General features: G+C 53.1%; 1 protein-coding gene across 2 annotated transcripts; it reads left to right on the plus strand.

Annotated features, from left to right (window-relative positions):
• Positions 1-137: 137 nt before the first annotated feature.
• LHX6 (LIM homeobox 6) lies at positions 138-25,015 on the plus strand. Of its 2 annotated transcripts, XM_021711719.1 has the most exons (10): positions 138-259; positions 1,062-1,133; positions 1,508-1,690; positions 2,046-2,167; positions 11,050-11,270; positions 13,875-13,975; positions 14,185-14,280; positions 14,476-14,650; positions 17,631-17,734; positions 22,844-25,015. In XM_021711719.1, exons 1-10 carry the CDS (start codon positions 209-211, stop codon positions 22,862-22,864), a joined length of 1,146 nt encoding a protein of 381 aa, XP_021567394.1. In that variant the 5' UTR covers positions 138-208; the 3' UTR covers positions 22,865-25,015. The 2 variants fall into 2 exon arrangements, with proteins under 2 accessions (XP_021567394.1, XP_008054986.1); XM_008056795.1 differs by lacking the exon at positions 17,631-17,734.
• The last annotated feature ends 387 nt before the right edge of the window (positions 25,016-25,402 follow it).

Genomic DNA, 25,402 nt, shown 5'->3' on the forward strand with positions numbered 1-25,402 from the left:
GTGGGGAGGAGGGGTGCGAGGGTGCGCCTGTGAGTGTGTGTATGTGAGTGTGTGAGCTCGCGCGGGAGCGGGGGGGGGGTCGCGGAAAGCGGGAACACATTATGCAAATGTTGGAGGAATTTCTCAAAAAGCGATTTAGTAAAGACACAGGCGAATCAAGAGGAGGCGAGGCCGGTATTGTCCGTCTGAATAGGCGCTGATAGCGCCGATGCGCCGGGGGTTGAGCGGGCGCAACGCTGAGAATCCCGGCACGGGGCCGGTCCCGGGCGCGCCGAGCTGCTGGAGGGTGCTTTTTCCTCCTCTTGGACGCCTCTCTTTTCTCTTTTTTGGTCCCGTTTCGCCCCCGATTTCGCTCCCGTTTGCTCTGGGTTTCCCTCCGACTGGCCCTCGAAAGGCGCCCAACTCCGCGTCAACATCGCGGCTTCAATTTCGCGGCGCGTGTCGGGCGGGCTGGTCGATGCTCCCCGCGCTCCGGGTTTTATTTTCCGCAACCACCCCCCATCTCCTTTTTATTTTCTTTCTTTCTTTCTCTCTTTTCTTCTTTTTGCATTTTGTGCCGAGAGGAGGAGAAGGGAGCGAGGAAGGGGGGTGGGTGGAGAGAGAAAAATTCGATTTTTAATTACTACCATTAAAAAATCAAATTTGCAATTCTTTGGGCGGCCTGATGGATCTCACTGATTGACAGTTGGAATTGACACTCTGGCTACCTCTTATCTTGGGCATTCACGACAATTTCTAATTGCAGGTAGTTTGTGTGTGTGCGCGTGTTTTTTTTTTCCCCCTCAGAGGCTTGGATTGCAAGGGAACTAAGCGATTACTTCAAGAGCCACGGGTTAAGTGCAGGGAGAGGGGGAGAGAGAGGGAAAAAATCCAATCCAAATTCAAATTGCTTCATTAGAGAGACACCGCTTTTGTGGGGAAGGGCTTTAAATGCCCACTACAAAGTTAGGACTCATTGTTCGGCGCCGGTTTATATAACAGGCGCGGGGAGGCGCTGGGCTCAGGCTGCGCCGAGCCAGTTCAGCAGCCGCCGCCGCCTGCGTTCCCTCCCCCTCCCCCAGGTGATGGCCCAGCCAGGGTCCGGCAGCAAAGCGACCACCCGCTGTCTTGAAGGGACCGCGCCGCCCGCCATGGTGAGTCCGTTTGGCCCTCCCTTCGGTCTCCAGTCCCCCGCCGGTCCGGCCCTGGGGACCTAGCCAGGCTTTCCGGTCGCTAGCTGCTGCCAGTGCGCCGGGGGACTCCCGGCGGGCGCCGCCCCTCTCTGAGCCTCGGTTTTGCGGCCCGGAATGTGGGCTTTGACCACTCCACAGAACGCGCGTGTTAAAAGTTGGGGCCGCCCCTTCCTATCGAATAGGCCCTGCTATGCCTGCCCTCCAGCCTGCTACGCGGCGTCCCGAAGAGATTTCGTTGTCAGTCGGTGCGCCGGGGCCCCGGATTTGTCCCCGAGGCAGCAGCGGCTCTGGGTGCCCGACTCATCGCTCCCCTCTCGTTCTCTCCCCCACCGCAGGCCCAGTCGGACGCCGAGGCCCTGGCAGGAGCTCTGGACAAGGACGAGGGTCGGGCCTCGCCATGTACACCCAGCACACCGTCTGTCTGCTCGCCGCCCTCTGCCGCCTCCTCGGTGCAGTCCGCCGGCAAGAACATCTGCTCCAGCTGCGGCCTCGAGATCCTGGACCGATATCTGCTCAAGGTGAGACGGGACAGGTGTTGCACGTGTTGGCGGGGTGTGGGGTTGCAGCCCAGAGGACTGCAGGGAAGCGCCGCCCGCGCCAGGTCCACTTAATTCCGAATCCAGGCTCGAATGCTGACCGACTCGGCAGTTCTGGGCAAGTCTTAGGGTCTCTCTGAGCCCCCGGGTTCTGTCTGAAAAATGGGCAGAATATGTTTCTATTTCCCCGAGTTTCGGTGTGACAGAAGAAAAATAGGGGAGTCACATGCACCTTCTGAGCTCCAGCGTCTCTGACTGCAAGTGGGGCTGGGGAGGCTGGGGCCGGGCGAGAAAGAGGCCCGCGCTGAGCCGACCCCCATCCCCGGCCCCTCCCCAGGTCAACAACCTCATCTGGCACGTGCGGTGCCTCGAGTGCTCCGTCTGTCGCACCTCGCTGAGGCAGCAGAACAGCTGCTACATCAAGAACAAGGAAATCTTCTGCAAGATGGACTACTTCAGGTAGGCTGCGGCCGCCGGGCCAGCAGTGTCGCCGCGGGCAGGTCCTGGGCGCCTTCGAGGTCACCTTTGCGGCGTGCGGTCCTCGGCTCCAGCGTCCTGGCGTCGCCCGGGGCACTTCCGGAGCTTCCCGCGGGCCCAGCCCGCCGGCTCCCTGCGCAGCGAACCCAGAGCTTCAGGCCGCGCGCGCTGGTGTCTGCACGGGTTCGGGCCCGCGATCCGCCTCCAGTGCCCGCGGCCCAACGGGTTTCCGTCGCGTCTCTCGCTCGGTCTCTGGTCCCGCCTGAGTTTCAGGCTCCAGTTCCGCCCTCGGGCGCCGGGTCGAGCTCTGACGTCCCCGGTTCTGGTCCAGCCCGCTCGAAAACCTCCATCCAGCTGCATTTCCAGTGCACTCGGTTCTGGGTGCCAACCCTACTCGGACTCTAATTGTGCTGGGATCTCTCCTGGGCCGGACCTTGCGCTGGGCTCGGGACTCTTGCCCCGGTTCCGACTTGGGCTTCTCTCTGGGTTCGGGTCTGACCCAGTCCCACGGACCAGCGCCGCATCCATCTCAGATCTGATCCCATATCCTCGTACTAAACCCCAACCTCGGTCTCTGACTCCGCCTCAGCTCGCCGCATTTCAGGTCTGGGGTCCCGCGCGGGCTCTAGGCGTCTGCTCCAGTCCCAGCTTCGCTGTCGTTTCCGACCCCGGCTTCGGCCTCTCCCGGGTCGAACCTCTGACTTTGGGCCGCTGGGATGGCAAGAGGAGAGTTGGGCGCCACAGCCTGAGCACTGGGGCTGCACTCTGCGCGCTGCAGGCGGCGTCCCGGCAGCTCACCGCAGCCGCGGGTCGCACCCTCCCGCCGCGCTCTCGCGTCTCAGCCGCTTGCCAGGGCGTTGTCGCTTCTAGCCTTGCGGCCCGGGCCTGACCTAGTCATGGGGTCGAGGTCACTGCAGGGCCACGGGCGCCGCGGCCATCCATCCGTCTGATCCCCACGGGAAGCATGAGCCAGGCCTGAGGCCCAACCACCGGGCCTTATGGAGTCCGAGGAGAATGGAGTGGAATGGATTTCTGGGTTCCCAAGTGCTTTCTCAGGAAGTGGAGAAAGCTGCTGCCCTCTAACCACCACCTCACAACACACAGACACCGTTTCCATCCTTGCATCATCATGACTTAAGTCTTCCTGGGTAGACTCTTGCTTCAGAGAGAGCCTCTGAGAGTCAGGGAATATGGTGGAGGGCAATGGCCCCTCCTCACCCCTGGTTTTGAGCTTCTGGGAACCTGGAAAGAAAGGATCTTGGGTCTAGAGGGAAGTTTGCAGCACTTTGGGTTAGTGCACTCTGAGAAAGGGGTGGGGAGCAAGGTTAAAGAGGCAGACTCTTCCTTTATGTGAGGGGTGCGAATGAGTGTGTGCCTGGGACATGGGGGGGGCTCAACCAGGTGACCCAGGATTCAGTGTGCAAGGAGCGTATGTGTGTCTTTATTGTCTGGAATCTGTGCAGTGGGGCTGGGGAATTCATCATTGACGAAGGTCAGGGATGTGTAGACAGTGTATGTCCCTTTATGGACAAACATTTGTCTTTCAGTTCACATGTGGGTGCCAAGAGTATGTGTCTATGGTGCATGTTAAGACTGTGTATGTGTGTGTGTGTGTGTGTGTGTGTGTGTGTGTGTGTGTGTGTAGAGTGGTCAAGACTGGGATCTGGAGGTGGGAAGGGGAGGGAATCGGGAATCAAGGGGATTCTGAAGTCCCATAATCCTCACACCCACTCTCTCCTCCGAAGGGGCATTCTTGTTTAAGGCCCTCCATCCAGGCACTAAGGGATTAAAGGTGTGATGTGAATGTGTATTTGGGGATGTGGACTGCTGTGTGTGCATAGACAGAAGGGGGTTATAATTATGTGGTGTGCAACCCAAGTGTGATGTCTCCTCCCACCATCCCATAAGACTGTTGCTTTGGCCCTGGCAGGAAATGGAAGTTAGAGTCACTGTCTAGCCACCTCCCTGCGCTAGGCCTGACTCTACTTGGTAGACAACAAGCCAGCTGTTGCTTGTGGGCTCCTTGGATTCATTAGCTGCCAGGTTCAGGGCTCCAGCTTGAGCAAGATGGTGTCTGGGCCTCTCCTATACAGTAGGGCAGGGCAGGACACCTCTCCTAGCTCTCCTGGTGACAACAGACTTGGCAGTTTTATTCACCACTTGCCCAGATTTCTTTCTTGCTTCTCCAGGCCCAGCTCATGTCCATGCTGAACCAAGCCTCCTTGGATACTGTGCTTTACTAGACCTTGAAACTAGTCAAAACTCAGACCCTGACTCTGTTCAGAGCCTCCATTAATTCCAGAGTCCCCTTTCCCACTGCAGTGGAGTACAGTATAGTATGTGCAGCCATTGTAAGGAGAGGCAAGAGACTGGGCTCAGTCAGGCCAATTGTGACCTTGGGCAAGTTGCTGGATCTCTCTGCCTTTAGTCCTCCCTTTTCATGGCTATCTCCCTGAGCTGCCAAGGAGGTCACTGTTGGGGGAAATCTCTGTAAATCCTCCCTAAGTGACAGTTGATAAGAATGCTCGCTGATCACCATTGTCACCTTGGTAGGGTGGATGCCAGGTACAAGCCTATGATAGCACTTCTCCAGGTGGCTTGAGGAGCAGGCCTGCCTGGAGCGGTGGGGCTGGGCCATTTCTGGGTTGCAGGTTCTAAGCACTAATTATCTTCCAGACAAGAGCCTGAAAGCAAAACCAAACCAGATTTCTGGTTAAGAAAATGGAAGCAACAAAAGCTCACATTCCCTGGGTTGAGGGTAGAATCGTGGCTCTTCTGATCATTTCTCCCCATTCCAGTTCTCCCTGCAGGCATAACCCATCCCTGGCAGCCCCACCTGTAACAAAAATAATAAAACCCACAAAAAGGGAAAGAAAAACCCGGCTGGGCCCTAGGCAAGGATTATTGTGTGTGCTGTACTGCAGCCCAGGCTCTAGGTGGCTGCTAGGAGGAAGCTCTTCCTGAGGAGAGCATGAAGCCTGGCTGTGGAAGGCAGAGTTTCCCTCTCAAGAGCCAGGGCTCAGGGAAGGATCATGTGTTGGAATTCTCTCGGCTTTTTTTCCCCTGAAACCCAAGAACAATGGTCTAGCGGGATGTGGACTAAAGCCCTCTGCCCAAAGACAGGCCAAGAACGTGAGGCGTGGGAGGAAGGGAGTGGCCAAGACCCTTTGGAAAATGAACTTGGGGGTTCCACGGTCCTCTAACCTCTGGTCTTTCCCACCAGAGAAGGGGGTCTCCTCAATTCTATGCCTTATCTAGTCTCTCCTTGACATCGTCTTATAGACCCTCCTTCAGTCTTCATTGGCAGAGCTAGCATTGGTGGCTCTGGAAGCTAGAGGTTAGGAAGGAACTCCAAGTTCACCGGGGACCAGGGAGGGAGGCTGAGAGCATAGGGGGAGAAGGGTCAGGGAAGTCTAGAGCTGCTCCTGGCTCATTTACATTGTAGGGAGGAGTTGTTTCTCCACTGATTTGTGTCCTTGGCTAGGACACTGGACCTCTCTGCCTCAGTTTCTCCAATTCACACTCCACACAGGGTCCTTACCAACCCTTATGGGTTCAGTCAGATCCCTACCTTCCCTCATTCCTTGAGGTTTCTAGCAGAAAAAAACTACCACCAGGGAAATGTTGGAAATGTGATAGGGCTTTTACTTTCTTTTTTGTCAAGACCATTTTTCTTTCTATTTTTTTCCAAGAAGTGAAGAACATTCTGGGGGAAGAAATGGTGTTCTTTCTGGGGCATTCACATTTCCACTGCCCCCAGCGACCACAACCCCAGACAGCTTCCCATAGCCCCCTCCACTTACCTACCTGTAGCTAGTCCCCATAAATAGGACATGGCCTAATCTGCAGTGCCCTTCTGGCTCCCTTAGACTCCTGGACCATCATGCCCATTGTAGAGTTGGGGAGACCGATGTCCTGGGAAAGTGAACAGTGTCATGCTCAGGGTCACACAGTGAGAGGGGACATAGAGGAGGGACTGAGGACACCCATCATCAGAATGTGTGGTGCTCTTTTCTAAGCCAGGAACTGGGCTACTGCTTGATCTCATTCAATCATCAGGTCCACCTTGTGCACAAGATACTCTCATAATCCCCCTTTGCAGGGGAGGGAAACAGAGGCCCTGAGAGGTGAGGTCATACTGCTGAATGGATAGACCTGGATAAACCCTACAGCTACCTGACTCTACCATCTTTCCACCTAAACACCCCTATGCTTCACTATGGGCAAGATATATCAGCCACCCCTCTGTGCATTTGTGGGACTGTGGTATGGCAAAGATCCCTCTCTGCTGGTCCTAAGATTCCCTGCCCAGTTTGGTTGGCTTCACACAGGGAGCACCCACTGTGTGCCCCATGTGCGACTCTCCCTGGGTGGCCCTGGGAGCACTAGGGCAGGAGTGACCTCCTCAGAGGCCCTTGAGTGGAGCTTTGTCAGGGTCAGGTCTCTGTGATCCCAAGCCCTCCTGCCTTCTGACAATGGGAGTGGGGAGTAAAGGGTTAACTGCCTCCCCGTTTGTTTATGGAGGTAGGGGTTCAGAAAGTGCCCTGGAGACTAAAGTTCCTGTTCCCAGTTCGGTCCAAACGACTTAGGGCAAGCCCCCAGTCTTCTCTGGCCTTCTGTCTTGAACCCAAGCTCTGACCGCAGGCTCTAGCAGAAGAACCCCATCCCCTCCCCCAGAGTGAGGGTCCCAGGAGAGGCTCAGAGCCGGGAAGCGGCCCCCCACCGCGGCGGAGGGCGGCCCAGCAGCCGCCAGCTGTTGGGGGACAGATGTTGGGGTAGCTGAGTGGGGAGCTCGGGGGAGGGGCCTTGGACCGGGACCTCCAAGGCGCGGCGTGTTAACCTCTTAATTGCTGGTTCTGTTTTTTTCCTTCCCCGGCTTCTCCTCCTAGGGGTTTGCCTATAAGAGAAGGAATGGAAGGACTAGGAAGGGCTCCATCTCCAATCCACCTTGTTAACCTCTTAGGATCGCTCTAAGGCCATCAAGTGAGCGTCTTGAACCTAAAACAAGTGAACTCCTGTTTGAGTTTCAGGCCCTCGGCTAGTCGCTTCTTCACTAACATTGGCGTTCCCACTCTGCATGAGGAGCTTTGGTTTCCTTATGCAGAAAAGGGGTTGCTTAACAAGGGGAAAGGGTCGTGCTGAAACTCCGATGGGCTCATTCGTTGAGGCTCGTTGATCCAACCAATATTTACTTAGGGCCTACTAGGTATCGAGGTTAAGTAGGCCCGGAAAAGTGAGCCTGACTTGGATAGGGCGCAGAGCTCCATCCGCACAACCGCAAGTACCCAGATATCTGCGCTCCTGCTCAGGGAAAGACGGGCATGGCAGGCTTGCGGGCATGGCGGGCATAATGGTACGTGATGCCCACCCTCTTCCTTTCGGTTGCCAGGATGCGCAGTGTCTGTTGGACACCTCTCCCCATCTTCAAGGCGCCTTAGCCACGGCACGCTGGAATCTAGGGCGGTGCGCCCAAGGCCGGAACCTCACAGGCAGGCTAGGGTGGCAGTAGGCGCGCCCCCTGGTCCCTTTGGCGCTGTGGTCCCAGTCCCTGAACACCCCTTTCTTGAAGTTTCGTTGTCTCTTCCACGAATTTCGCTGCTTCCGGAATCCTCGTAGCCCTCCTGGGAAAGCGTGTGTCGTTTTGTCAGAGCCTCGATCTTATCTGCAAGCCTCTTCGCACCCTTTGTGCTACTGACCTGAGTGGGGGACACGCGGCCCGCAGCGCAACTAAATCTTCATAATGCTCTCTGCACCCACCCAAGGATCCAGTGCGATGACGATTTTGTAGACTGGGCAGAGCCACGGGGCGCGCAGGGAGATCCTAGGGCTGGGACAGCTCCCCTCATTTGGGGTGACACGCAGAGGGCGAGGAAGCTTCTAAGAGGTCACTTGCGGTGCCCGCCTTGGCGGCGTGGGGATGGGGGCACTGTGACCCTCCTGTGTAGGCGCAGGACGGACGCGGGCACTCACAGGGCAGGAAGGTCAGGAGATCGCGGGGAGCCCCAGACGCGTCCCTGGCAGAGGACGAAGTCCCGAAACCCCGCGCGAAGAGTCCGGGACTGCACACTCGGGCGCAGTGCTCCAAGACCACAGGCCCGAGACTCGGCCGCTCTCGCCCGGTCTCTGAAGAGCCAAGACCTTCCCTGCGCGAGATCTGCCGGCTCCCTGAGGACGCACTCCACTCCTTCTGGCGTGCCTCCTGGCCAGGCGCGCAGCAGCTGCCAGAACCCTCATCCCCGAGCGAGGACGCGGCGCCGCCCGACCAGGCCCCCATCCTGCGCATCTTCCCGGGATCCCAGCTCTCTTCATCTGCAGACCCGCTGCTCCGTCGGTTCTAGGCACCTTTTTTGCATCTTGGAAGGGCCTCAACTCCGGCCCTACTCTCTGTGTGGTCTCTGGCAAGTCATTAGCCGCTTCTGAACCTTGGATTCCACGTATGAAAAACGGACGCCAGAATCCCCACCTCACCGAACTGCGACCAAGCCAAAGGTCCTGCGTTGGGCCGCAGGATCCCAACCCGCGCGGCAAAAGCTCTGCTCTGCGCACGGCGAGCCGCCCCCTCCTCCTGCAGCGCAAACAATCTAAAGACAGCCTCCCCTCAGAGGCCAGAAAATGCTCCCAATCCGGATACCCCCAGCCGGGCGGCGGAACCCGGGGTCGGCCCTTCGGCGGGAGTAGACTGGTTTGGGCAAAGCGGTTTCCTTTCCACTTTAGTGCCGGCTTGGGAATAGAGGGTATGAGCTGCGCTGGGCTCTCCCCTGGGGAAGCTGCGTTTCCGAGGTTGGGAGTCAGCTCTGCTTAGGTGGGCGAGTGACTCGGCAAAGGTGTGCCGCGTGGCCTGAGTGAACCGCGCCTTTCGCGTAAGGTTCCTTTGCGCTCCCCGTGGGAGAGAGTGGCATCGGGGTGGCTTCTGGAAGCCGGGGCGGCGGAAGCCTCTGCGCTCCTGCACTCAGCACACCTCAACGCCGGTGTTTCAACCGGCACTCGCTTGAATTTGCCAACGCTGGTGAGGCTGTAACCAGAGTGTTTTTGCTGGGCTGTTGCCTCCTGCACACGCAGGCGTTTTCGAACGCACCCTTGGGTGCTGGCCCTGGGAGCACAGCGGCAAATCTTGGTTTCTCCACCCCTACCCCTCCCCACCACCTATGGGAAGGTGGAAGGGGACATTTACAAACCAGCGTGACCATTGCTGAGAGGTGGCGCTGGGAGCAGCCGGACTCCGGGGGAGGATGTGTCCGGAGAGGGGGCAGTCAGGGCAAAGGTCTGGGGGTGGGACGTGCTCCAGAGGAGGCCTTAAAGACCGGAGACTGACCTTCCACTGTGGCTGACTGGGACTCATATTTGGGGTTGGGGCGGAGATCTTGAAGACTAGGGAGGAGATGGGCCTGGAGAGGATGTGGTCTATTGGGTTTTGTAAACCCCAAGGGTCTTGGACCAAATCCTGAGGATAGAGTGGAGCCACTATAGGATTTAAGCAGGGCAGGGATGGAATTCCATGTGTCTGCTGCAAACTCTGCTGTGACTGCTTCCTGGAGGATGAGTTGGCAAGGGCTAAGCTGGAAACAGAGAGGCCAGGGAGGAGGCTGGCAGTGAGGGGTGCATCATGGGAGCCTGGCCTAGGAGCAGCGCTGGAAACAGAGTGGAGGAGATGGATCCCAGAGATACTTGGGAAACAGTGCTACAGCGCCCAGTGATTGGTTGGATGTGGAGCTGAGGAGAGGGAGGAGTGCATGATTTAGATTTCCAAGCTTGAGGGGACTAGATGAGTGGTGGCACCATTCCCTGAAACAGAACGCTCACCAAAGGAAACTGAGGCTGCCAGTGTTGGGACACAATCACATGTGAGTCATTCCCTTAAAGAACAAACCTTCCCTGGTGCCCAAGGGTCAGGCCCTAAGCTGACTTCTGAGACAGTGTGAACCAGACTCTGCTGCTTCCTGGAGGGAATCCCAGTCTGGTGTTGAAGGCAGCTGCACCCAAGTCACCACACTGCATTCATCTGGTTAGATAGATGGGGGGGGGAATCTCCCCACCACACCACTACAAAATGGGGAGGGAGAAAGGGAAGAGGCAGAAGGAAGGAAGGCTTAAGGGGTAAGGGGACATTCCATCTGGGCTTTTTATTTTTGTCTTTTTAACACTGAGTATTAGAATGTCACCAGTTCCAGAGTCTGAAACTAGCTGGGTACTTAGTACAGTGCAAAACACTAAACAAACAGTAGTAGTCGTTGCTGTTGTTATGTAGTTCAGCTCAGGGCAAGGACAATGAGAACTCAGAGGAGAGTTCAACAATTTTCCCAGAGTCACAAAGCCAGTAAATATATATTTGTCTATTCTTAAAAAAAAAAAAAAAAGCAAAATAAAAAAAACCCTGAGCTTCTGAACAGCTGGGGCTGTACCTGCTACGAATCTCTGGAGTAGACTGGCTCTGGTTTCTATCTTTGCAAGCTGTGTGAGCCTGTGCATGTTAATTTACCTCTCTGGTCCCTATTTTCTTCACCTTCAAAATGTGATTAATTGGGATAATCAGCGTAAAACACTTAGGATCTTGCTGGGCAAGTGGTAAGTGCCCTCAAATTTGTGTATTATTACTATTATGTTTTTTCTAACACCTATGGTGTCTTTTAATGAACACATTAATATAATATACAAATGTGAGTGCTTATCATAGAAAATTCGGAAAACTCAGAAAAGCACCAACACAAATATAAACGTCACCCACCAGTTCACCTCCTAGGTGGGATTTATGTGTAGATCCAAGGAAAAGGTTATGCATGAGTGACCTTGGGGCCAGTAGGGGTTGGAGCCAGGAGGGATGGCTTGCCTAAGTCTCCCAACTCGGTCCCTGCTCTCTTGATCTGCAGCCGATTCGGAACCAAGTGTGCCCGGTGTGGGCGACAGATCTACGCCAGCGACTGGGTGCGGCGGGCGCGCGGCAACGCTTACCATCTGGCCTGCTTCGCCTGCTTCTCGTGCAAGCGCCAGCTGTCCACGGGCGAGGAGTTCGGCCTGGTCGAGGAGAAAGTGCTGTGCCGCATCCACTACGACACCATGATCGAGAACCTCAAGAGGGCTGCCGAGAACGGTACCCAATCTCCCCACCCGGCACCTCGTTCCCCAGCCCTTACCCATCCCGCCCCAGCCCCCGCCCCCCAACTGCCTACTCTACTCCACCTACTGGGCGCCCCCTACATCGCCAGGAGATAGAGTGGGGCTGCGCACACAGGTCTTGCGCTTCCGCCTCCACTATTTGGGCTTGGGAGTCAGAAGTCACTGCCCTTCTCTGCAACTATGTTTCCTTATCTGTAAAATGGGGCTAATGATAGAGCATTTTCTCAAAGACAGATGAGCTGATATGTTGTTTAAAGCCAGGAGGGACACAAGGAACCCTAGAGATGATTCTCATAATGGTGCAGCCCAGACCACTCCTCAGGGCCTGGAGGCTCATCCCCTCCAGCCGCCTGAATCCGAGTTTGGGCCAGTCCTGGAGAGATGACTGGCCCCCATTTCCCCAGTTCCTTTCTAGTAGCTCCAAGCCAGAGGTTTGAGGGTGGGGGTTTCATCCTGGACCAGAGTCTTTAATGGTAAGGGGAGAAGGTCAGGTTTCTTAGTCTGGAGACCAGGCTCCAGCGTGCTGTGCTGAGATATGACATATCTATCTTGCATCTGTGTAAGACAGATGTTGGACTAGAATGATTGCTAAATCTATTCTGGCTCTCATACTGTGATTTCTCAGATTGCCCAGGCAGCGGGTCCAGGCCTTCCAGGGATCCCGAAGGCTGAGTCACAGATGGGGTGGGGCTGGAGAAGGGGTTTGAAGGTTGGGCTGTGGGCAGAGGCAGGGACTCTTTCAGTAATTTCCTGTTAGGGTCTGTGGCTGCTGCTGACTTCTCTGTAACATGGATAATTTTATGTAATCTTTACAACAGCCCTAGGAAATAGGTGGTGTGCTCCCATTTCAAAGGAGAAGAAACAGGCGGACTTTATTTGTAGTATATGACTTGCCAAAGACTACATACTAGTAGTTTGCCTGATTCCTCATACCTGGCTTCTTATCCACCATATCATACCATAGCATCTCATCCCAAGGTCTAGGACCCTTTAATCAGACCTCATGAAGCTGAGTAGGCTATTGGGATGTGGCTGCCTCTATGAGTTTCAGTTTTCTGTCTAAAAAACGTGCATACCAATTCTTATCCTGTTTGTTTTCTTAGGGAACATTAATACATAGAGTGTCTGTCCCATCCTCAATTGCCCCTGGGGAGTAATATGGACCACTCTGCCTCAATTTCTAGACCTCAGCCTGGGACTAGTCAGAGATCACAAGCCAGTTCCTGTTCATGGTCACACTAGGACCAACATTTTCTCCTGCTAAGAACAGGGCTAAGTGGGTCTAAGTGGACAACAAGTGAACTTGGGGTACTATGAAGTTCTCTGCAGTGGCAGGCAAAACAGCAGTGGAAGGGGGATGGAAACCCAGGAGTCAGAGCTTCCCCATCGGTCCATCAGTCACCACAGGCTCCTCGCACACCTGGACCAACCAGGGCCAACCCTAGTTACAGCCTTGCCAATTATATCTTAGCTCTCACAGGCACACCTGACTCCAGGTTCCTACCATGCAGGAGAACTTGAAGGCTCAGGGCCTTAGATCCCTTCAGTGTTGGCTACTGTTTTACTGTTTAAACATAACACACAAACACATACACACTCATCATAGAAAAGTTAGAAAAGACGGTGAAGCAAAAAGAAGAAAACAAAGATCACTCAAATGCCATCTCTTCTCATATTTTAGTGTACATCTTTCAGATTTTTCTATGTATGTGTGGTTTTTTCCTTCAACTTTTTTTTATAATTAAAGATTTACAATAAATTGTGAAGAATGGTTATATCTGAATAGTGGAATTGCTGGTGATTTTTATTTTCTTCTTTGAGCCTATGGGAATTTTCTGAGATTTTGATAAGGACCACATATTACTGTTATATTCAGAAAGATGAAGTGTTAGATAAAAAAATCAATGGGACTATACTTAACATTTTAGTAAAATTGTAAAAGTAATATGAGACTAATTTACACTCTGGTTAACAAAATTAGACCTTAAAGAAAATGACATATGCTTGTTTGAAAAACCTCTAAAGCTACAGGAATACTGAAAGTAAAGAGTCTCCATAATGGTGCTCCTTGGAGGTAAACCACTACCAACACCTTAGTGTATATCCTTCCAGCCTTTTTTCTTCCACTCTTTTCTGAAAAGTTGGGATCACAGTTCTGTAGCCTGCTTGCTTCCTATCCCCACCAGCCTTTGGCTTCCTCCAGTTTAGCTAGGAGGGGAGGCCAGTTTGGGGTATTAGGATCAGCCAGATACCAGATCCTAGTTAAAAGCTCCGGGCAGGGCCTTTCTCTTCTCTGAGCCTGTTTCTTCTCATGTAAAATGAGGATAACACCACCTCTCCTAAGGCTATGAGGCTTAAAGAGTACACCGAAAAAGAAGCGCCCAGTACTGAGTGGACGCTCAGAAACAGACGTCTCTTCCCCAAAGACTCAACTCGGGGACTAGGACCCTGGGATCCCCGCTCCCAGCCAACTCCCGCTCCTAACCCTTCCAGGGACAAGCTCCCCCCACCCCCGTCCTTTCCAGGCTGCCACTAGAAGAGATGGGGACTCGTGATCAGCCGCTTCTATCGCCCCCAGGGAACGGCCTCACGTTGGAGGGGGCAGTGCCCTCGGAACAAGACAGTCAGCCCAAGCCGGCCAAGCGCGCGCGGACGTCCTTCACCGCGGAGCAGCTGCAGGTACCCCCGCAGGCCCAGGGCGGCCGTGGCTCGGGCGGGGCCTCGGAGTGGGCGGGGCTGAGCTCTCCTGGCTCCGCCCCTCCGCCCGAGCCCTCGGGTGGGGGGCTGGCGCTGGCGGGGGCGTGGCCTCTGGGCCGGAGCCTCTGATTGGGCCTGGGTCTCGGCGACCTCTGTGGGCCGACGCCTCACCGCCCTGCGGCGCCCCGCAGGTTATGCAGGCGCAGTTCGCGCAGGACAACAACCCCGACGCGCAGACGCTGCAGAAGCTAGCGGACATGACGGGCCTCAGCCGGAGAGTCATCCAGGTGGGACCGGCGGTGGGCGGGGCCTAGGGACCTGGGGCAAGCCCTGGAGCTCGCAGCCGGGCTCTCGAGCCGAGGGTCGGGGGTGCACGTGGCCACCCTTCTTCAGGAGGCGACGAGGCAGTCCCGCCTGGGGTCCCCTGGCGGCGCGTCGGACCCTCTTCCGCGAGGCTGAGGCTGCTGAGGCTGTCGTTCCAGGTGTGGTTTCAAAACTGCCGGGCGCGTCATAAAAAGCACACACCGCAGCACCCAGTGCCGCCCTCGGGGGCGCCCCCGTCCCGCCTCCCCTCCGCCCTCTCCGACGACATCCACTACTCCCCGTTCAGCAGCCCCGAGCGGGCGCGTATGGTCACCCTGCACGGCTACATTGAGAGTGAGTGATCGCGACACTGGGGGCCGCTGGGTCTGCGGGGAGGAGGGTGCGGAGGAACGCGCGTGGGCGTGGAGGCCGACGCGTGGAAAGGCCTTCCGGAGCTTCATGGGTGGAGATGTGGGCCCCGAAGTGCCCTGGACTTAGGGGTTGAGAGAATGCTCTGCCTCAGTGGGTCCCTTAGAAGAGGCAAGTGATTTAGCCATTCAAAAAATACTTTAAAAGCACCAGCTCCGTGCCAGGGCCCAGGGACTGGGGAGAGAACAAGATGGACAAGGTCCTAGCCCTGTGGAGCCTGCTTTCTAGGGGGCATGGAACAGTTACCAGACAGATGAGCGTGTGGTGTAATTGGATGGTTCCTATAGGAAAGGTGCCGGATGGGAATGTCTGAATATTCTGGGTGCCACGGGTCGGAAGAATGGGTAGGATCGAATGAAACACTTGGAGTGGGGAGCTGAATGGGGCAGGCCCTGGTGGAGAAAACATCTTGGCTTGGGTGCTTTTGGTGGAGCAGAAGGCCAGTGTGGTGGGAGCACCCAGGGCTGTGAAGTTGTGGGCAAATCACTTAACCTGGAGCCCTGGTTTCCTCATCTGTAACCAGAGGTGACAATAATGCCTACCTCACAGGGGCTGTGGAAATCATAATGCATTCAGTAAATATACGTTGAGTGCTTTCTGTGTTTTTCATGCTGGCATACAACAGTGAACACAATAGACCAAAGCTGCTGTGTTCCTAAGGGCTTGTATTCCACAGTGGGAGATGAATGAAGAGACAGTACACTCAGAAAGAAGGGCGACAGTGCGCCGCATGGGAAGGATTCAGGGGCGGGTCAAGGTGAAATGATCTTTGGGCAGGAACCTGGAGGAGTGAGGGATCAGCTTGGGGCGTTTCTGGGAAATGAGCATTCAGCTACTGAGCAGGTGCTTATCACAGATTTTCTTTCTCTTTGAGGTTGTTTCCATTCATTTTTTCCTCAAAGCTGGGCATGATAAAAAAATAGAAGTGACCACAACACACACACACACACACACACACACACACACACACACACACACACTCACACAAATCCTCCCTTCTCTGACTCCAAGTAAAAGGGAAAACGAAGTCGGAGAACTGTTGCTTGGCCACTTGCCCTGTGTCAGATACCATACTGACTGTGTCTCTAAACGTTGGCAGTCACTAACCCATTGAATGATGAGGAAACCAAGAGCCCACTGTAAGTTAGTGGAAGCCACTATTTTTTAATGATCTAGTATGAGCTTTGGTGTCAGACTGCTGGGCTTCAAATTCCAGCTATGCCACTTACTAGCTTGTGACACTGGGCAAGTTTCTTAGCTTCCCTTCATACTAGTTCCCTCATCTGTAAAAAATGAGGACAAGAGTACCTGTCTCAAAGCAGTGTTGTGAGCATCAAATGAGATTAGTGATTTAAAGTCTTCAACATTTAGCAAGTGCTGGATAAGTATTAGCCATTCTTGTTATGTGGTAGTGGTTTTGATTGGCAGAACTAGGAGTAGACTCCTGTCTACTGCACCAGGCTGCCAGTTGGAAACCGTATGTGTTTATACAGTTCCATTTCTGACCCATCTGCTCAGTAGGAGGACTGTTTACCCTCTTTCTTTTCTGAACAAATGACTGATGTTCAGGTGACACAGAGCCTAGTAAACGCCTGCTAACGGTACCAAGGACCAGGAATTCTATAGGTACCAGGGATCTGGGCTGCCAGTAATATTTGATATGGTAGATCTAAATGACCCCCTTGGAAGTAGAACCATGGTTTCCAGAGGTCCTTCCAGGACTCTGTCCATATATATGACAAGCCCAGCTCTGTCTGTCATGTCTAGAGAAGGGGCTGAGGTACCCTCTCCTCTTCCCCTTGCAGTGGAACCCAGCTTGGGGCAGAAGATGTTGGGGGGTGTCTGGACCTGCCACTTCCTGCTGCAAGACTGAAGGTCGCCTCAGCAATTTGCTTTATAGTTAACAAAAGTCAATAGTCTTGAATTTTCTGGAACCTTAGAGCCGAGAAGCTAATGAAAGTGTTAGAACCAGACCCTCCCCCCTAAATTTACAGACACAGTTTTCCAAATAATTTGAGGCTATTTATGGACTCCTCAAACACCCTCAGCTAAGAGCCTCCAATTTAATACAACTGGTTTATTCTTTAGATGAGAGAACTGTGGCTCAAAAAGGCACAGTTACTTGTCCCAAGTTACATATCAATTGTAAGTCTCTGTATAGAGCTCTTTCCCTGTGACCAAAGAGAATGAAGTCTAGAGGAGACAGGCAACGGACTGCCCCACCATAGTGGTAAATAGGCTGAAGCATGAGGAATTTGAATCAGACACAAAAATGGACTTTTCCCAGCACTTTTAGGTATTGGAATGGAGTATGGAAATTCATTCAAAACATTTTAAAGGGTACCTACGAGATGCCATGTCTCATTCTAGATACTGGAAATCCACAAAGATCTAGAATCTAGAAAACAGATGAAAATTCCTGCCCTCATGGAGCTTGCATTCTGGCAAAGACAGATAATATTAGATAAACAGTAATAATATGCAGTAAGTCAGATGATAAGGACAGTAAGGGCTGGGATAGGTGTTGGTGCAGAGTCCCCTCGGAGGCCTGGGGTATAGTTGTAGTGATATCTGGGAGGTAAGAAGTATAAGGTGCCAAGGCAGGATTTGAATAAATAGGGTACAACCTTGATTGCAGGGGATGTTCAATACATATTCATTTAGGAGTGTTTGTTTATCAGTGAGCTAGACAGTTATACCTGGCCGTCAGCCACACAGCACTTTCTAGATTATAAAGACCTTCATACAACATCACAACAAACACCACTGAAATCTTGTCCAGGGCTGCCTAGGAGGTAAGTGGCAGAGACAAAACTGGTCTTGGGGCTCCACCTTGCAGAGAACAGACAGGTGGGACCCTGCGTGCAGCTGGGGGATGGGCTCCAAGGCATCCTCTCGTCCACAGGTCAGGTACAGTGCGGGCAGGTGCACTGCCGACTGCCTTACACCGCACCCCCCGTCCACCTCAAAGCCGATATGGATGGGCCGCTCTCCAGCCGGGGTGAGAAGGTAAATGGAGCCAGGCTGGGTCTGGTGGGTCAGAGCCATCCTGCCAGGGATGGGTTTCTGGCAGCATTCCCCATTGTTGATTGGGCACTGTGCTGCTTTGTGGCAGGCCTTTTTTGCACAGCCTGCTCAGGCCCCCATGGCAGTCACTCAAGCAGCTGCTGGTGTGTTCTGTGTGCAGTCACTCCAAAGGTCTCCTGGCAGCCCCCCACTGACAGTTTAGCCCTGTGTTTTTCAAATTTGTGAGTTTACTTAAACTCTGAGGTCCCGGGGAGGGCTTATATCACACATCACCTACCTCCTGTCATCTCACTGGTTCCTCCTCTTCATCTTTTTCATTCTTGTCTGTGAATTGAGCTGGCGGAGCTGAGGGATAGTGGGCCAGCCAGTGACCTTGATCAACTGGCAGAGCCTCTTCTGTAGAACCAGGATCTCTGGTTGTCTCAGGCATTAGGACTGACCATCCAAGAAGGGTTCATAAACACTCAGTACAGCGGCTTGAAGGCATTGTTTGCTAAGCCCAGCAGCCTTTTGTTTAATCATTTCCATAATGGAAATGACAGTGCACAGAGCTACTCTGGTGAATCCATGGCAGGGGTAGAAGCCTCTCCTCCTTCCCAGCCCCCATACACCTCACAGTTAGTCTTGAAAGCCACTGTTCCATTTAGAAATGGAAAAATTGAGGTCTAGATAGCTCAAGATCAGAGCCTGGATGGGAACATGTGCATTTATCCATTCACATAATAATGAATGAAATAATGAATATCATCTACCCAGAGACATTTTCCACCTACTCACTGTGCCCAGCAGCTCTGTGTTTGTTGTCAGGAGCACAGAGATGAGGAAAGCATGGTCCCTGCCCTTGAGGAGGCCACAGTCTGGAGGAGGAGACAGACCCAACAGCTACAACACAATGTGATCAAACTGTGATGGGGGAAGCCATGGCAGCTGGGAAGCTGGTGAAGAGCAAAGGAGAAATGCAGAGAAGACTTCCCAGAGGAAGACAGTCTCTAAGCCTAGGCCTAAAAACTGAATCAGAATTTGTTAGAGAAGGCATGAGCCATCGTGGCTGTCAGGGAACCCTGAGCCTTTCATGGTTGCTGGTACACAGGCTTGAGAGGAAGAGCAGAGGGAAGCAGGCCTTTGGGGTTGTAAGTTGGTGGAGTCTGGACTTTATCCTGTGGCAGTAGTGGGCCCCGGGAGGCCTGTTACAGAAACATGACTGTAGTGGTCCTGGGAGAGGCTGGGTTGGAGGATGTCCCGTATGAGGCAGGGGAGCCCGTGAGTCAGGGAGTGTGGTCGTCTAGAGAGAGAGGGTTAGAGCTTTAGAGCTGGATTCAGGGGCCCTCCAGTTCAGCAGATCCGAGTCTAGGCATGCCTCAGAACCACCTGGGCAGCTTGTAAAAATACGGATTCCCAACCTCCCCTCCATGAGGGGGACATCTGGGGTGTGGTCCACAGATCTGTGTGTGTAATACCCAGCCTGTATGATTCTGAGGGGCAGCCAGGGGTGGGACCCACTCCTCCAGAACAGTCCTCTGGCTCTGCCTCCTGCTTGAGCACCTACTGTGTGCTGGTATCTCTGTGCTGGGCACCACAGGGAAATGTGTTTGGTGTGGAGAGCCTTACAGACAACCTAATTGGGCAGATACGTTTATAAGTAAATGATAGTGCTCAAGGCAAAATCCTGCAGGATCTAGTGGTGGGTGAGCACATCCCAGGAACATTGTCCCCTCTGAGGTTGTCACAGCCACACTAAGAGCTACTGTTTGTGGAACTCCTCTTGTTTGAGGCAGGCACTTGACATGTGCCATCTAGTTGACACCTCCCAGCCACTTTGTGAGCTTGGAACTTTGTACAGATAGAGAAACTGGAGTTCAGAGAGGTGACACAGTTTGTCCAGGGATGAGGCAAGTCTGTTATTGCCTCCTTTTGTGCAGCACTTTATAGTTTACACAGTGCTCTCTCCAACCTCATCCTTAACAGTCTTCCTGAGAAATGATGACCTCCATTTCATACCTGCAGAAATTGAGGCTCACACAGAGCAGTGCTTGTCCAGTGAGCATGGGCAGAGCTGTTCTGGATCCTAGGACTGCCTGTCTAGGAGTTGCCCTTTTCCTGTGGGAGGGAATTCATCCTGTCAGAATTGGCCCTGGAACTACAGAAGTGAACTGATATGATCCCCGCCTTCGGGAAACTTGTGGTTTAGCACAGGACGTGGGCAGCTGCACTGCAAGGGGATGGGGCGGTTGGAATGGGGGCAAACATGGCCTTGAAGGACCCAGAAGAAGGAGTGATGAGCTCTAGGGGAGAAACAGGAGACAAGAAGAAGGGCAGTTTCTGTTGAGAACAGCATGGGCAAAGGTCCAGATGTATGGAGGAGCCTAGGTTGGAGGTGTCCAGGGGTACTTATTAGGGTAGTTGAGGCCCAGAGAGGTGGGGGAGTTGATGGGGCCACATAATGAAGGGCCTAGACTGTCGAATGAGAGGCCTAAGCATTGTATGTAGGGCAGAGAGTGGGGCTTGCAAGTGCATAGGGCTGGGCTCAGTGCTTGGAGAGGAGCCCTTGCCTTCTGGTTGCTCAGCTCAGCTTGTGGTTATGTGTGGTTCGGCCTGAGGGATGAGCCAGGCTGGGGCCTGGCAGCTTTGGCTATAAGAGGTTTCTAGCCCCTGCGTTTGGCTGCTGAGTCAGAGTTCCCTGTTTCTGGGCTGTGTTCCAGCTTTGCATCCAGATGCTGCATAAAAGCGTCTCCCTCCCTCATGACTTTCTGTCCTCTCACTGTCAGGCCTTTCACCAGCTCTCAGGAACCTTTCCTGATCACATCTTGTCAAGCCCCCGGAGCCTGGTGGGCTTCAGGGTGGGGGCTGTGTGGCCAACATAGGACTGTGTGGACTTTCTCCCAAGTCCCTCCAGACCCGAGGCAGCCTAGCTGTGAGGAGACTCAGTGTTCCCTGGACTGACCCCCTGAACCCATTCATCTAGACCAGTGCTGGCCTGGCCAGGAGAACAGTGCTGTGAGCCTTCATGGGGAGCATCCTCTGCCTCTACCACATCATCATTTGGTCACACACACCTGTGAGCTCCCAGAACCACACTCCTGCCTGGTCATGTTCCCTGATTCCACAACTTCAGCACTTAGAAGTTTCTTAGAAATCATCGCCAAGTCATCATTGATCAGTGGGAGAGACTGAGGCCCACAGAGGGGAAGAGGCCTATGAGTGTCATCACTCTTGAGAGAGCTTCTCTTAATAAGATCCCGAGTCCAGACATCCCAGGAGCCAAAGGAGAGTTGTGCCTAGCATTGGGTAAGGAATGCAGTGTGAGCTCTGGGGTCAGGCCTACTCTGAATGCCAGCTCTGCCACCTCCTCCCTATGAAACCTGGAAATGCAATGAGCTTTTCTTTTCTTTCTTTCTTTCTTAATTTTTTTTTTTTTTTTTTGAGTTGGAGTCTCACTCTGTCACCCATGCTGGAGTGCAATAGTATGCTCACAGCCACCCCAGCATGACCTGCTGGGCTCAGGCGACCCTTCCACCTCAGCCTTTCAAGTAGCCGGAACTGTAGGCATGTGCTACCACGCCTGGTTAATTTTTGATTTATTGTAGAGATGAGGTCTCGCCAAGATGCCCAGGCTGGTCTCGAGCTTGTGGGCTCGGACAATCCCCTCAACTTGGCCTCCTAAAGTGCTGAGATTACAGGCTTGAGCCACCGAGGTCTCACAATTCGCTTTTCTTTTCTTTTCATTTTCTTTTTTTTTTTTTTGAGTTTGAGTCTCACTCTGTCACCCAGACTGGAGTGCAGTGGCCGCTCCCGGTCACTGCAGCCTCGACCTGCTGAGCTCTGGCGATCCTTCCGCCTCGGCCTTCCAAGTAGCTGGGACTACAGGCGCGGACTACCACACCCGACTAATTTTTGATTTATTGTGGAGATGAGGTCTCGCCAAATTGCCCAGGCGGGTCTCGAACCCGCGGGCTCAGACAATCCACTCACCTCGGCCTCCCAAAGTGCTGGGATTACAGGCTGAGCCACCGAGTCCGGCCACAATTAGCTTTTCTGAGGCTCGGTTTCTGCATCTGAAAAATGGGGATAAATAATAGTTCCTAGGGTTGCTGTGGAGAGTAAATGCAGTAACGCATGCAAAGTTTAGCACAGTGCCTGATACACAGAAAGTGGTCCTCAGGTGTTGGCTATTATTATTATGATTACTGTTATGGAGATGACATCATTATTGCTTTCCTCCATTACCTCCTTGTGGTAACTGATTGTGGGCTAGTAACATTCCTGATCAGAAAAAGGAACAGTCATGTTGTCATGCCAATCAGATGTCCCTGGACCACTTGAAACGTCCTCCTCACCCTTCACCATGAAAAGGTACATTCCACTGAGCAGCCAACTAGTAGTCCTTGACTTGAACTTCAGGGAACTGGCAATGTCAGCCCCAGTGAGATGTAAGCCAGGCGCTTTAGGGGGGAGATGGAGAGGAAAGGGGGCTGACAGTCCTGCTCTCCTACTATGGGTCAGGCACCTCTCAGCTGTGTGAAGATTACATCCCTGCCTGTCTCCTGCTGGGTTGTAAGCAGTCAGTGACTGTTGTCCAGTGGCCTTGGAGAGATAGAGATGATATGCTGTAGTAAAGAGAGCTTGCTCTGAGTCAAGCCTGGATCTGATGCCAGGTCCACTTTTTCCTATCTGTGTGATCATGGGCTCACTCATTTCCACCTCTTTGAGCCTCAGTGTCCTCCCTGTCAAATAGAGGTAATGGTGGAACTCCCTCACGGGGTTGAGGTGCGACTTCAGTGAAATAAAGCACGGAAGGTGCAGGGAAAAATGCCCAGTAGACTTTTGCTGCTGCTGTTGTATCTGTCTCACTGAGAATCTTCCTGATTCTGAGAGAGAGATTTTGTCATCCCCATTTTACAGATGAGGAAACAGGCTCAGAGAGGTGAAGTGAGTTGCCCAAGTTCCCACAGCAAGTAAGTTAACAGAGCCAGGTTTTAAACCCAGATCTGGGCCCTGAGCCCACCCTTGTTCTCTGTGCCTCTGAGATCTTCCGGGGGGCTGCAGGGTGGGGCAGGCCCCAGCTCAGCCACCTCCCATGCCCTCCTCTTGCAGGTCATCCTTTTTCAGTACTAACGCTGCCGGCACTTCCGCACCTGTCTGTGGGCGCCCCACAGCTGCCCCTCAGCCGCTGAGATCCAGTGTCCAAGCTGCGGCCAGGGATCCACTCGCCTCCGCATCCACCCCTGTCCACCATCCTGCCCACCACCAGCTTGGTCCCCCAGGCCTGGCCTTTCCCTCTCCTGCTGAGAACCAGAACCCACCAGGAGCACCACAGAATCCTCCTCTTGGAAGGCAGAACTCCCTGAAACTTGGAATCAGGGTGAAAACAACAGCCTGTTTTTTCCACTTAAACAGAAGTCATCTTCAACTTAAGCTGATTACAATAGCAAAAGGCGGAATTGAATTGTGCGACGCCAACAGCCTTCTAATTTACAGGTTTTCTTTCCTCCCTTATTGGCCTTTATTTACTACTTCCTTGGAACCATCTCTAAATTCTGAATAGCCAACAACTCCCAATGTTATCCACTCTGTTGCTTTTGTCTGGAAAACTCGACAGTGTTTGTGGGATGTCCCCAAAGGAAAGCTATGTTCTAATTTTATCATTTCCATCTGTCTGGTTATGTCAAGTTAATTCAGAAAGAGAAGAGACACTGACCAACCCTGAGAGGCCCAATAGGGCAGAGATGGAGGTCTGCCCAGACCAAGAGGCAGTGGGGTAGGTGGGGGGTGGGGGAGAAAAAGACCCCCACTGGTTTGGAAGTCAAGGAAAGGAATACGGCACACTGGACTGGGAGAGGCACTAGCCATTTTAAGGAGAGAAAAGAGAGAACTTTGGGGGAGAAGGGAGACCCTACCCCCAACTAATTATCTAGCTTATTTGCAGGAAAGATAGGAGAGATGGTATTTGATTTGTGCCATGACTCTTCTGAATGCTTGGGCATTGTGGAGTTGGGGACTCCTGTTGGCTACTTGCTGACCCCGGATAGGGATGCCTGGGCCAAGTCTTCTCTGGGGAGGAGGGGTCACTCATGGGGGGCCAGGGAACATAGTTCAACGAAATGGCAGTCAGAATGTTAACTCCAGATCTGTCTCTGAGAGATGGTACCCATTGCCTAGGTAAGTGTGCCAAGTCCAGAATTCCATCTGGCACCTCTGGGCTTCCCCACCAATGCTCTCCAGAGCCAGCCCCACCCACTTCTGAGAACAGAGGCCAGACACAGCCATGTTCACATCCATCCCATCCTGCTGCGACTCTTCCATTCCAAACAAAAGGGCTCGGGCTACACACGACCATGATTTATGTTTTCAGGGGATGCCCATTTGTCCCATGTTTATCCTGTAATTCTAGAACTACTTGGTGTCCTGATGCATTTTCCACTAGAGGTTGCTAGCAAGCATGTTTTAGCCCAACTCCTTCCTGCTGTGGTTAACCTGTCATGTTGCTTTTGGAAGGAGACTCCAGGACAGGGAAAGCAAGTTCATGGTACATACGCAGCTGTTGTCCCTGTTTTTATCCATGGCAGACATCATTTATAGATGGCAGCTCTATCTCACTGAGTCGGGATAAGGTTTCTGAATCCAAGTGCTTGGAGTTGACTTAGAATGAGAACCTATATGTCATTCTCGCTCTGGACTTTAAGGAGAGGTACAGGTGCAGCCCAAGAAGGGAACCTGCTTCCTCTCCCTTCCAAAGATGGTTTCAACTGACTAGGGGCAAAGAGAAGGCACCACTCAGAGCTCATCCAGTGGTAACTTGTGCACAACCCTGTGCTAGGCACTGACATTAACAGGAGTGACCAGGGCCTGATCCCTGGATTTGGAAAGCTCAAATTTTCCCTTGGTTTTTGCTCCTGATGATCAAAGCTCCAATGGCAACCATGTGGTAAATGGCCATCTGAGCCTGCCCAGGGTCACCCAATACCCTCTCTGCCTTGAGCCTCCTCCCAGGGTCTATTCCTTGCGTGGATCACGTGGCTGTAGCATGTTACAGTGGCAACATGTCTCCACTACCCTGTTAAGAGCAGCCTGGGAATGTTCAGGCCATCAAGACTATTTATTTAAATACAAAAGAAAAGGGGAAAACACACACGGAAAAAAATTGTAAGCACTTTTTTGTAAAATCAATGTCTGTTTTGTTACATACCTTTCATGTCGTGCTTTGTAAATGTCTTATTTGTGTAATAAAGTTAATACAAGTAGAAGTGCTGGCACTTAAATCCAGAAGATGATGGGATTCCATTTCTTTCCTGCTCTCTAGTAAAAGGCTTAGGTCCCTGGCTCTTGGAATATCAGGGCTGCTGGACAGTGTAATCCTCCTTCCTGGAAAATTGGTACCATTTTCCAGTTAGCAAATGGTGCATTGTAAAGGCATGACAGTGAGTTTCTTCTCTAAGTACTTGGTCATGCCTGCCTCTTATCTAAGCTGTGTAGGGGATCAGGCTGGTTGCTGTCCTCTCTCCACTCTCTAAACACAGGCTATCTGTTGGGCCTGGTGCTGGCTCTGCAGACTCAAGAGAGGGGTTCCACCGGGACCCTACCCTACAGGAACTCTCAGTTTGGCAAATGCTGTAAACAGACACCCCTCCATCATACTGTGGGGACTTGTGAGGG

Source organism: Carlito syrichta, unplaced genomic scaffold, assembly GCF_000164805.1.
Source record: "Carlito syrichta isolate Samal-C Ts95f unplaced genomic scaffold, Tarsius_syrichta-2.0.1 Scaffold302529, whole genome shotgun sequence".
In the NCBI taxonomy this organism is placed as follows: Eukaryota; Metazoa; Chordata; class Mammalia; order Primates; family Tarsiidae; genus Carlito; species Carlito syrichta.

What these genes read in the sequence shown, in the direction of transcription:
- LHX6 (XM_021711719.1), top strand. Translation starts at nt 209, where the DNA reads ATGCGCCGGGGGTTGAGCGGGCGCAACGCTGAGAATCCCGGCACGGGG. An exon ending in AGAATCCCGGCACGGGGCCG is followed by an intron (nt 260 to 1,061) that starts GTCCCGGGCGCG and finishes CCCCTCCCCCAG; the next exon opens with GTGATGGCCCAGCCAGGGTC. An exon ending in CAAGAGGGCTGCCGAGAACG is followed by an intron (nt 11,271 to 13,874) that starts GTACCCAATCTC and finishes TATCGCCCCCAG; the next exon opens with GGAACGGCCTCACGTTGGAG.